Source organism: Anomaloglossus baeobatrachus, chromosome 4 (assembly GCF_048569485.1).
Source record: "Anomaloglossus baeobatrachus isolate aAnoBae1 chromosome 4, aAnoBae1.hap1, whole genome shotgun sequence".
Classification (NCBI taxonomy): Eukaryota; Metazoa; Chordata; class Amphibia; order Anura; family Aromobatidae; genus Anomaloglossus; species Anomaloglossus baeobatrachus.
The window spans coordinates 380,747,552-380,760,392 of NC_134356.1; the positions used below are offsets into that span (position 1 = coordinate 380,747,552).

Consider the following 12,841-nt stretch of genomic DNA (forward strand, 5'->3'; position numbering starts at 1 on the left):
ACGGATACACGAGACTCTGATGTAGGAGAGGAAAATTGCTGTAGAATGTAAATCTTTCACCGACTCTACAGGCTCCAGGTATTAGTAACTCTACAGCACTAAAACCACATTAGGAAAACAATCCATCTCCAAGTCAGGTATGTGTTAGAATGGGTGGTGGAGCTCATCTTCTGGAAAGATATATTTCATAGTGCAAAAAGAGAAAGTAATGACCACTTGGTATCAACATATAGTGCTTATCTTTTAAGCCGCTTTCATATTTTGCTTTTACCTACATTCAGTGGTCCCGTCAGAGTTTCCATCCGAACACCCCCACAAAACGGGGTTTCAGATGCATGCACCAATGTGGCCATTGACTATAATGGAGCAGACATAGTCTGCTATGTCTGGGTGTCCACCTGCAGAATGGATATAAGCACAAAAACAGTGAAAAACAGAGCATATGCTGACTCCGTCTGTTCCATTATAGTGAATGGCCCCATCGGCGCATGCGTCCCAAACCCATTTTGTAGGGGTGTTCAGATGTAAGTTCCCACAGAACCACTGAACACAGGTAAAAGCAAAATGTGAAAGCAGCCATATTGAAGCAAATACATAGGCTGTGCCAGGCTGTCAGTATCTCAACTATCGTGTCAACACACACTTTCTCAAGGCCAGCTTATGTATTTGCCTAAATAAAGTATAATCAATGTACGTTGGTACTGAGTGCTACTATTTTCTTTTTTTGGACTGATGAAATTTGCTCCTTTCATTGCCAGCTACCGAGTGGTGTTGTAATGTTGCAAGGTAATGTATTGTTGTCCAATTCTAGTGAGTGGGTCAACACTGTGATGCCTTGAACCATCATTAAGAAAGGTATGATTCAGGCAAGTATAGACAGCCTGTAAATCATTGCAAATATAAAGAAGTTAAGTGATTTCAGTTTTTGATCTCCCAACAATTTAATATTGATGGCCAATTGTAAAGATAGACAATTAATTTTTAAGACATGGTAACCCCTTAAAGGGGAAAAAAAATAACATAAAATATAAATTGTCATTGAAGGCATAGTCAGGGGCCTTATTTTGATGGCCTCTCCTTAGGATAGGTCATCAATATCAGATTGGTGAAGGTGCAATCAGGTGTTTCCAATATTAGCATCAGAAGAATGTGATCATTTGGGCACCTGCACAGCACAGCTCAGAAAACTGCATATTGCCAGTGGACAGATACTGGACATCCACTTTATTGAAATGGCAAATCTTTCCTGTTCCACGATGCAACCAAGCATGTCAGGCTGACATCCGGAACATCTGATCAGCAGGGATGCCGGGTTTGTCTGTCTACCTATCTGATATCGATGACCTATAATAAGGCAAGTTCATCAATATTGAAATACTGGACAACACCTTTAATTTTGGCGATAATATGTTTTACTAGTATTGTCCTAAACAAATTAATAAGTTATATACATTGCTTTTACAGTGATTATTTAATCAGTGATATTACTATATAATGTATCGATTACTTGCTCAGTCATTATATTATGTTACCTTTTTGGATAAACTCTGGTAATTCCACCATCAGTGGCTACAAATCTAGCTACAATTCCTGTCCTGCAAATTGTAAATATTATATAAAGTTAAACATTTTGCAAAATGTTACAACAATAATATTCTTACTTAGATTAGAAAAGAGAATTAATCTATAACAATCTTAAATATGACAAATAAAACTCCAGGAAAAGCAGCATGCAGTGACAACAAACATTGACATTAGGAATGACTTAAATATGTAAAATTTTCAGTTTTATATATTTAAAAGAGAAAGGGAACATTTTTTAAGTAATTTGCATAGTCTTAAATATATTTCATGCATTTATGCCAATGAAGACAAAAATATAGATCATCAATAAAACCCCATTATTTGATATGGGCAGAATATGGTTCTGTAACAAGAACATCTATAGTCAGAAAATTACCAGCAAGAACAATGTTCCCATTTTCCCATATAACTATGAGATTTAATAACATAATACCAGTATATCTCTTGTTTCAAAGACCATACTAACATGATATTTCTGATAATAAATACTGCACTTTCTTTATGGGAATCTGTGAGCAGGTTTTTGCTACTTCATTTGAGAGTATCATGAGGTAGGCAAGGAGATCCTGATCCAATGAAGAATGACTTAGATTACTGGATGCAGCTATTTTGACACAGAGTTTTTCGATTTGACCATCTAGTAGAGCTGAGAGAGCTATCCCGCTAGCACCAGGCTCTCAATAGAGATTGTACATTAACAGTGAGGTGTCAATCAGAAGAGGAGGCATGCCAGATTGCCATGCAGGTGACATTGTAGTCCGAACAATGATAAGGGTCCTGCTGCTTAAACAAACATAGCAATTAAACAACAGCTCCAACCTTGAGATGACAGGCATCCCTGAATTTTCTGTGTTAACTCTAGCAGCATGCTGGCTTCAGCTTACATAGCAAAAACCTGCTGACAGATTCCCTTTAAGTATTAACAAAAACATTATATATAAAATAAACATTTAGACATTTGTAACGTATGCCAATCATGTAATTGATAATATGATAAATATTAAATGAGTATCTTACGGTAATGCTCCTTTCCAGTGAGTCTGTACCAGTTCATTTGTAAATCCTGCATCCAGTAGAGCTCTGTTAATCAACTCCTTATTGCCTATTAAATAAAAAAAAAATGGAATTCAAATAATTGAGAATGTCTAAAAGATTGTAGCAAAAAAGGCTGTGATTTTAACAAAGCCAGCTTTCAATTTTGTGGTTTTATTTTTCCCTACCCTCCTTTATAGAGTCATAACTTTATAATTTTTCTATCAACATAGTTATATGTTCTATTTTTGAGGGACAAGTAGCAATTTGGAATGAAATAATTTACTTTACTATGTATTATACTAGAAAATTGTAATAAAAAATTAAGTGAGATGAAATGGTGATAAAAACAATTCAGCAGTTGATTTTTTTGGGTATAATTTTTATCTTTTTCATTGTGTGGTAAAAGTAACTCTACAAAATGATTCAATGGGTCAGTATGATTGTAGTGATACCAAAGATATGTTTTTTACTATCTATGAGGGAACTACCCTATTCTCATTAGCACAAGGAAGTACAAGAAGCAATGGGATGAAACTAAAAGGAAGGACATTCCAATTAGACATTAGGAAAAACTTTCTGACAATGGGGGCAGTCAGAGAGTGGAACAGACTACCACGCGAGGGTGGTGAGCTCTCCATCAATGGAAATCTTCAAGCGGAAGCAGGATAAATATATAGCTAGGATGATTTGGTCCCAGTGGCCATTGAGGTCCCTTCCAACGCTACCATTCTATGATTTTATATTAGCATCTGCAATAATGTAAACTTTATAAAAAAAATAATACATTTTGTCGCTAGTCTCAAGGACTCATAATTTAGGGAGGTTTTTTTTCAGTCAATGGGGCTATTAAATTACCTTTTTTTTGCACAGCAAGTTGTGATTTTTAATCATTTATACCATTTTGAGGCGTAAACAATGTTTTGGTCATTTTATATTATTCTTTTGTTAGAGGTAAAGCGACCAAAAAAATGACTTTTTTTCCTTACATTATTTACGGTACCTTATGGATTTAATAATGCCACCTTTTCATAGACTAGACTTTTTGTGTGTTGAAATATGTATATATTTTTTATTTTTAAATAGAAAAAAGGTGATGATTCCATTTATTTGTTGTTTTTTAATATGTTCATAAGCTTTTATCTTTTACTTTTCACTATTTTTTAGTCTCCAAAGGGGATATGAAACTGCAGTAATTTCATTGCTTGTATTATATACACCTGTGGTATTGTTGTATACAGAACTGTGCAAATGTTTTAAGCTGTGGTGGAAATAATGCTACAAAGTAAAAAATGCTTTCATTACCACTTGTTTGCTATAATTGGTTACTCATAAACATGGCTTTAATCCTGCAAAATCCTTGACTTTGTGTGAGGGTTCATAGAAGAGCTGATGCTGTTTAGATAAAGGGTGATCACACCAAATATTGATTAGGTTTGTAATTGTATTACGTTCATTCACTTTCCACTTTCTACATGTCACGGCTGTCTCTGCCTTATGAGACTAGTGACAGATTCAGGACTAGAGAGTCATTTTCCATTCTTGACAATCAATATTACACGTGTTTCCTTTCCCTTGGCAGTTGTAGGGTTGATGTCAGTATTCCTTGCCAGCAAGCAGCCAATTACCCTAATTACTAGCTCAGGTGTTTCTGATTTGGAACCACTCCCATTCCCTTTATATACCCTCTGCTGCCAGCAGAGGGTGCCGATTATACTCTTTGCCATTTGGATTCTGGCCAGGTGGTGAAAGGAGCTTCTGAAAACCCTGTGTTGAAGTTGCTGAGGTGGCTGCAGTCTTGGTTCTGACTGCAGCTGTCTGTTGTGTTTCTGTCTGTCTTCCTTTCCTGGTGTGTTGTTTCAGTGCAGCGGTGGGGCAAGCATCATTCACCTGCCCACTCTCTAGCCAGGGACTATTGTAGGGTCTTTTCAGGGCTTCAAGTTCTTGCTTGGCAACAGATGAAGAACCTTTATAGGGACTGGCTAGTAGTGTAGGGTACAGCAGCAGGTAAGTGGATGAGGTGTCCATCTCCCCTCTCACTAGTCCTAGGGCCCACTGTTGTTAAAGTGTACCCCTTGTTTGTTGGGGTGTAACTCCTGATCTTGTGTGTTTCGGTTCCTGCCAGACCTTCCTCTAGTTCATGCGTGACAATAAATTGATACAAGTAAACTATTAACACAATTACTTTTGAAAGCATTCTTAATTTACTGCATTCTTTTCAAATCTGCCTAAAACTTTTCAACAGTACTGTATAATTCTAACCACGGTCTCCTATGAAGCTTTACTTGTTACTAAGCTTGATAGGTTTCCAAATTGGCATAAACGAGGGCCTTCGGCAGATCTCTGGAGATCATGGAAATATATTGGCATCCTGTGATCATATCATAGGTGAGGTCGATGGACATGGCTCACTTGCCTGGAATGCTGCTGTCAGTGATTGACAGTGGCACTTAAAGGATTTATAACAGCGTTTGGATCATTAACCAACAAAATGCTAACTGCATATAATGACCATCCTTTAGTGAGCTTGTCCTTTAGGGGTGCTTCACACATAGCGAGATCGCTACCGAAATCGCTGCCACGGCACGGTTTTGGTGACGCAACAGTGACCTCATTAGCGATCTCGCTGTGTGTGACACTGAGCAGCGATCTGGCCCCTGCTGCGAGATCGCTGCTCGTTACACACAGCCCTGGTTCGTTTTCTTCAAAGGCGCTCTCCCGCTTTGACACACAGATCGCTGTGTGTGACAGCGAGAGAGCGACGAAATGAAGCGAGCAGGGAGCAGGAGCCGGCATCTGGCAGCTGTGGTAAGCTGTAACCAGAGTAAACATCGGGTAACCAAGGTGGTTACCCAATATTTACCTTAGTTACCAGCCTCCGCAGCTCTCACGCTGCCTGTGCTGCCGGCTCCGGCTCTGCACATGTAGCTGCAGTACACATCGGGTTAATTAACCCGATGTGTACTGTAGCTAGGAGAGCAGGGAGCCAGCGCTAAGCAGTGTGCGCGGCTCCCTGCTCTCTGCACATGTAGCTGCAGTACACATCGGGTTAATTAACCCGATGTGTACTGTAGCTAGGAAAGCAAAGAGCCAGCGTTAAGCAGTGTGCGCGGCTCCCTGCTCTCGCGGTTATGATCGCTGCTTCGGCTGCTGTGTTTGACAGCTAAGCAGCGATCATAACAGCGACTTACAAGGTCGCTGTTACGTCACAGAAAATGGTGACGTAACAGCGACCTCGTTGTCGCTGTCGCTTAGTGTGAACCAGCCCTTACACAGATATGTTTTGTTCTTATCTGAACAGGAAAATGTCAAAACTACTTTTAAGATAAACAGTTTACATAATTTCCCAGTACAATAGTTAGTATTTTTGATAAAATTCACCATTTTAACCTATGCAATATCCTGACTAGTAATATTAGGAAGGACAGAAGTCACTTTGGACTCTTGCATCACACAAGAAGAGATAGCATACTTACTGCACATATTTCCAATTTCCTCCTTGTTTAACAAACAATAAGTTGCAAGAGATCTATTATTTGGGTAAAAGAGTTCCAAACATTTATATTTTATTACCTTTAAATAATCCTTAAATGGAATCTGTCACCAGGTTTTTAACCCTTTCACACCCGGGCGATTTTTCATTTTTTTTTTGCTACCCTTCTTGCGAGAGCCTTAACTTTTCTATTTTTCCATCAATCTTGTCAAATGAGGGCTTGTTTTTGCAGGACGAGCTGGACTTTTAAATAAATCTATAAGTTTTACCATATAGTGTACTGGAAAATGGCAAAAAAATTCCAAGTGTGGAACAATTGAAAAAAAAAGTGCGATTGCATGATTGTTTTTCAGATATTTTATTCCCCATGTTCACTATATGGTAAAATTGATGGGTTGGTGTGATGCCTCAGGTCAGTACAAGTTCGTAAACACTAAATAGGTATATGTTTACTTTTACCTAAGGGGTGAAAAAAACCCGTAGTGTTCTCATTTTTTGGTATCTAGGGCTCAGTGATGGCTTATCTTTTTTGCATTTCAAGCTGACGTTTCTAATGGTATTATTTTTGTGCAGATTCTATGTTTTGATCCACTGGTATTACATTTTGCGCAAAATTTGCAACAACCAAAAAATGTAATTTTGGCAGTTTGAATTTTTTTGTCGCTACGCCGTTAACCAATCAGGTTAATTGATTTTATATTTTGATAGATTGGGCATTTCTGAATGCGGCGATACCAAATATGTGTATATTTTTTATTTTTTTTAACTCTTTAATTTTCAATGGGGCAAATGGGGGGTGATTTGAACTTTTAGGTTTTTATTTATTTTTAAATTTTAAAAACCTTTTTTTTACTAGTCCTTCTAGAGGACTATAGGGTTCAGCAGTCTGATCACTCATACATTTCTCTTGATCCGAGCTGCACAGCCCAGACCAGGAGAAATGCTCATCTTCTGTTACCGGCAGAGCGCTCTGCCGGTGAGTCATGATAGCTACAGGAGTCATCACATGACCCCGTGCTACCATGGCAACCATTGGCTCCCCGTGATCACATCATGGGGCTTCCGATGGCGGTGGGTAAGAGCACGTTACCCACTGCGGGCATTTAAATCATGCTATTACATTTTGACAGCGCGATTTAAGGCATTAACAGGAGAGGGTGTCTGCTGGTCAAATCAGCAGACATGTGCGGGGATTGCATGATTTAGGATCTACAGATACAACCTCTGTCATGAAAGGATTAATATCCAATCTGAAAGCAGCATGATGTTGATGCCAAAACCCTAATTTCAGCAAGTGTTTCAATTACTGGCCTGTTTGATGTCCTTTTGATATATCTTCTGCAGGTCTACTAGTTCTCTTAAGGCCCCCTTCACACGCACGTGTCTCCGGTACGTGCTAGGTCTGTGCCCGCATGTACCGGAGACACGGGCACACGTGCAGCCATTGGCCTGTGCCTCTGTGTGGAGCAAACGTGAGCCTGTGTGCTCCACACGGATGCATGTCCATTTTTCTCCGGCAGCACGGGTGCCACACGGGCCGCACCCGTACCACATGGATGTAGTAAGGATGCGGTCCCATGTGACACGCGCCGGAGAAACACACGTGTCAGAGAAAAAAAACAAATCTTTACTCAACTTCTCTAGCCCTCCTGTCTCTGCTGCTGCTGTCACTTGCTGCCGACCGCCGCTCATTATGCTCATTTAATATTCACTTCACTGTGGTGGAAGCAGCAGTAGCGGGGTGTCGGCAGGACCGGAGAGTGAAGATCAGCACCACGGACAGCGATGCCAGGGACAGGTGAGCAGAAAGTTCCCGTTCTCCGTGTGTTATCACGGATAACACACGGAGAACACACGTAGTGCCATAAACACAGCACACGGAGGGGAAAACGCACCTTTGACACGTCCGTGAAACACGTGCATGATTTTCACGGACATGTGAAGGTGGCCTAAAGCTGAGCTCTGTATAACCCTGCCCACACCAATGATTCACAACTTTCTGGATATACTGTGCATAGGCAGGGTTCATGAATATGGAAGACTACATGGCAACAGGTTTACTAGTCTTCTAGTGATAATTTCCTGGAAATTTTATTAAAACTACACCAAGCAGACCAGTAACATGCCCATTGCTGGAATCAATGACTGTGTTTCCGCATTTTAAAGCTATCAGATTAGAAGGCAAAAACCTGGAGACAGATTTCAAAAAGTGGGTAATTTCATTATATTTATTTTTGGAATGTGCCTATGAGGAGATATTTAAATATTTATTGATCACACTTCCTTGTAATTTGTTGCATGAGTATTGGACTTGATACATGGTTCAGTTCTGCCTGTGGAAAACAATTATGTTTTCATTGATTTCTTAAGATTGACAATATGGGGATGAAATCTAACTTATATTAATCTTTTTATCCAATTGAAGTACTGTAGTTTCAGTTATGAGTCCCACACTGTGGGAATCAAAATGAGAATAATGATTTCAACAGTTGAATTAAATAGGTTTTGATTTCTTACATACTAGCTTTATAAATTAACCAATTATATTAATTCAGCTAATTCTACATTGTCTAAATGTCCTTAATAAGCAAAAAAAACCTTCATAAGCTTCAGATATACTCTACACTATCAACCACGTCACCCCCCAGTCTTCTCTTCATGATCAGACTCATTTTCATTTTACGAGTTAATAACTCTGGAACACTTCAACAGATCCCAGTAATTTCGAGAATATGTTTTAAAGACATATTGTACTTCATAGTAGAAATAAAATCAGAACAAAATTTTTTGCATTTATTTGCAAAAATATTGGAAATTTGCTGGAAATTTTTCAAATTTCACAATTTTCAAACTTTTATTTGTAGGCTTTTAAACTACAGCAGTAAATCAAACAAAATAGTTAATAAGTAACATTTACCACATGTCTTCTTTACATCCGGAACATTTTTGAAACATAATTTATTTTTGTCACAAGGTTAGAAGTATTAAACTTTTATCAGCAATGTCTCATTTTTTTAACAAAATTTACAAAACCATTTTTTTAGGGACCACATAAAGCAAAAATAGGTAGGAACCCACAACTTTTTTTCTTTATTTATTTAAATAATTTAAAAATAGATGTTGTGGGGATAACCAGCCAAGATAAAGCAGACAGCTGGTGGTGTAGCCCACAGCTGTCTACTTTACCTGCACTGATTATCAGAAATAGGCATGGGGCCACACATCAAAGTAGCGTAATACTTTGACAACATTGTTCCCAGAAGCGACCTGGGTTTCAGAGATGCATCCAGGTATCTTCCACATGGTGTTCCCATTCAATTTAAACACTTTTACATCCATTTAAGCAATTTTACAGCCTTGATGGACATTCTAGAAAGGTCAGTGAAAAATTATACAAGTTTCCGATGGACTTGCATTAGATTTGTTATTTGTGACTAGTGATGGGTGGACCCGGACTGTAAAAGTCCGAATCCATGCAGTTTCAAAAGTAACTGGGTGCTGATCCCAGACCCAGAGTTCTCAGGGAACTCCAGGAAATAGAGGTCCGGCAACTCAAAAAATAAAAAAAATAAAGGAAAAATAAAATCAAAGCAAGCACAATATACTTACCGAGTCTCCAGAGCAGCTGTAACGGCTTCCAAGCTGCTCACTGTTCTTCTGTGGTCACTCATTATTCCTCATCTATACTCTTAGCTTTCCCGCCTATCGGCAGTTCTGGCACCTGTGATTGGTTCCAGTCAGACATGCCCCCAGCCTGTGTGACAGAGTCTAACTGCAACCAATCACAGACCCTGTCTGCAGGTAACTATTGTAGTATAAAAATAAATAAATAAATTGTCATAGGGTCCCCCCATATTATGATACCCAGCCATGATAAAGCATATTGTTGCAGGCTGCAGCCCTGAGCCGTGTGCTTATCTTGGCTGTGTGTTAAAATAAAGGAATCGCATGCAGCTTTTCTTATTAATTAAGTAAATAATTTAAAAAATGGCATGCAGTTGACCCTCAATTTTGATACCCAGCCACGATAAGGCCCGACATCTGGGGGTTCATACTTTCAGGCTGGGGAGACTCATGCTTATTGGGCCCCACAGTCTAAAAATAGCAGCCTGCAGCTGCCCAGGATTGTTGCATCCATTACATGTGACAATCTCAGAACTTCACCTGGCTCTTCCTGATTGCCCTGGTGCAGTGGCAGTTTTGGTAATAAGGGGTTAATAACAGCCCACAGCTGCCACTAAGCTCTAGATTAGTAATGTGAGGCATCTATGAGACCCCCATTACTAATCTGTAAGTGAAAAGAAATAAACACAAATAAACACCCCACAAATCCTTTATTTGAAATAAAATACAAAAACACCCTCTTTCACTGATTTATTAACCCCGCAAAAAACCCAAGTCCGATGTAATCCCCATGAGGTCCCATGAAGATTTCAGCGCTGCTACATCTGAAGGCACATTGGGTAGTCATAGAACATGACTGTCTACTGTCAACTTCAGGCACAGACAAAGCTGCAGAGATGAACGGATGTCACTTAGGTTATATGCACTCACAGTTAAAAGTTCCCATGGCCCTCCCACTTTGATTGCAGGTAACCTGACCTCAGGTGACCTCAGTAAAGTTAAGGACATCTCACCTCATCTGAGGTCACTGAGTTCACAGACCTGCATCTCCTGGCAGAAAACCACGTTTTTTTGCCAAGGGATGCAAATTTGGTGTTGAAATTTCAACAGCATATTGAAGCACCCAGTCTACAGCTCACGACAAAAGAAATGCACTAATACCGCATGCGGTAGTAATGCGATTTTTTTTTTTTGCCAGGAGGTGTAGATTGGGTGCAGAAATTGTGTTACCAAATTTGCATCTCTTGGTCCAAAAATGAAAAAAAAAAATAGTTTTCACACATTTTCTGTGCAGTTTTCTGCCAGGAGGTGCAAATTTGGTGCTGAGATCTGGTGCAGACATATCAGCACCAAATTTGCACCTCCTGGCAGAAAACTGCACTGAAACGGCATCAAAACTGTTTTTTTGCTTGTTTGGTCCAAGAGATGTAAATTTGGTGATGACATTTTTACATCTAACTCATGCACCCAATCTATACCTCGTGGCAAAAAAAGCATCAAAACTGCATGCAGTATGATGCAGTAGTGATGCAATGTTTTGCCAGGAGGTGTAGAATGGGTGCAGGAATAGGGTGCAAAATTTTCAGCACCAAATCTGCATCTCTTGGCAACAAAATAGTGGTTTTCTGCCAGGAGATGCAGGTGAGTTCACTGAGGTCACAAGATGTCAGGTTACCTGCGGTCACAGGTAGATTGCCATGGGAACCTCCAGCTGTCACTGCAAATAACCTGAGTGATGTCTAGAGTTGAGCGATGTTCGATTCGAGCTGTTTGCCAATTTAAAATTCGAGTGATTTTGGGCGGTGTTTGAGTCGTTCGACAAACTCGAACGATTTGCGTCAAGTTCGGCAGATCGAGTTACCGTTCGATAACGGTTCGATCACCAAAAGCGTGGCTTTTCACAGTAAGGCTATGTGTGCATGTTGCATATCTGCATGCGTCCTGTGTCCCCAGCACAATCCCTCTCTCTTTCCTACTCACCGATAACGAGCGCGGTGCTGCAGAGCTGTCACAAAGCTCCGGTGGCTTTTCCTCTTTTGAAAATAGCTGCCACTCATTATTCAATCTGGTATTGTCTGCTTTCCCGGCCTACCGGCGCCCATGATTGGTTGCAGTCAGACACGCCACCAGGATGAGTGACAGCTGTCTCACTGCAACCAATCACAGCTGCCGGCGGGTGGGTCTATATAGTGCAGTAAAATAAATAAATAAATAATAAAAAAAAAAAAATGCGGTTCCACCCAATTTTGATACCAGCCAAGATAAAGCCACACGGCTGAAGGCTGGTATTGTCAGGATGGGGAGCACAACGTTATGGGGAGCCCACCACCCTAACAATATCAGCCAGCAGCCGCCCGGAATTGCCACATCCATTAGATGTGACAGTCCCGGGACTCTACCCGGCTCGTCCCAAATTGCCCTAGTGCAGTGGCAATCGGGGTAAAAAGGAGTTAATCATGGCAGGCGTCTCCCCGCGATACCTTCCATGATTAACGTGTAAGTGAAAGTAAATAAACACACACAATGAAAAATCCTTTATTTGGAATAAAAAACAAAAAACACCCTCTTTCACCATTTTATTAAAATCCCCAAATACCCCTCCAGGTCCGGCGTAATCCACGAGGTCCCGCGACGCATCCAGCTCTGCTACATGAAGCTGACAGGGAGCGCCGTAGCACACGAGCGCTCCCTGTCAGCTTCATGTGAGGCCGGCTTTTTAAACTATCAGCTGCTGCTGTCGGACATAATAGCTAGTATTAAGCCAGAGATTCTTAATGTCAGGCAAGTTTAACCCGGCCATTAAGAATCTCCAATAAAGGGCTAAAAAATCGACACCACACAGAGAAAAAATACTTTAACAGAAATAAATACACAGACACACTTTGAGACTCCATGTTTATTACTCCCTCTCACCCCTCCACGATCCTGGTCTTCTGTCTTTTTTCTCCTTTAACCCATGCAGCTCTGCTACATCAGATAGCACTGCATGGGAGGAAGACGCTGCTGCTCCCATGCAGTCTAATCACTCAGTGAGTGAGCAGAGGCTGCGGGTTGTAAGCGGTGACGTCACCGCTGCCACCGTTGAAATAGTAATCTGACAGGCGGGTT

The 12,841-nt window shown here is 40.3% G+C and overlaps 1 protein-coding gene across 4 annotated transcripts in view; it reads right to left on the bottom strand.

Moving 5' to 3' along the window:
* Nucleotides 1–12,841, bottom strand: part of CACNA2D1 (calcium voltage-gated channel auxiliary subunit alpha2delta 1) — a 1,186,557-nt gene that overhangs the window by 78,912 nt on the left and 1,094,804 nt on the right. For all 4 annotated transcript variants that reach the window (XM_075345217.1, XM_075345220.1, XM_075345219.1 and 1 more), the window contains 2 exons: nt 2,602–2,686; nt 1,533–1,595 (listed from right to left, as the gene is read on the bottom strand). In XM_075345217.1, the coding sequence (XP_075201332.1) occupies nt 1,533–1,595; nt 2,602–2,686 (148 nt within the window). The remainder of the gene's footprint in view (nt 1–1,532; nt 1,596–2,601; nt 2,687–12,841) is intronic.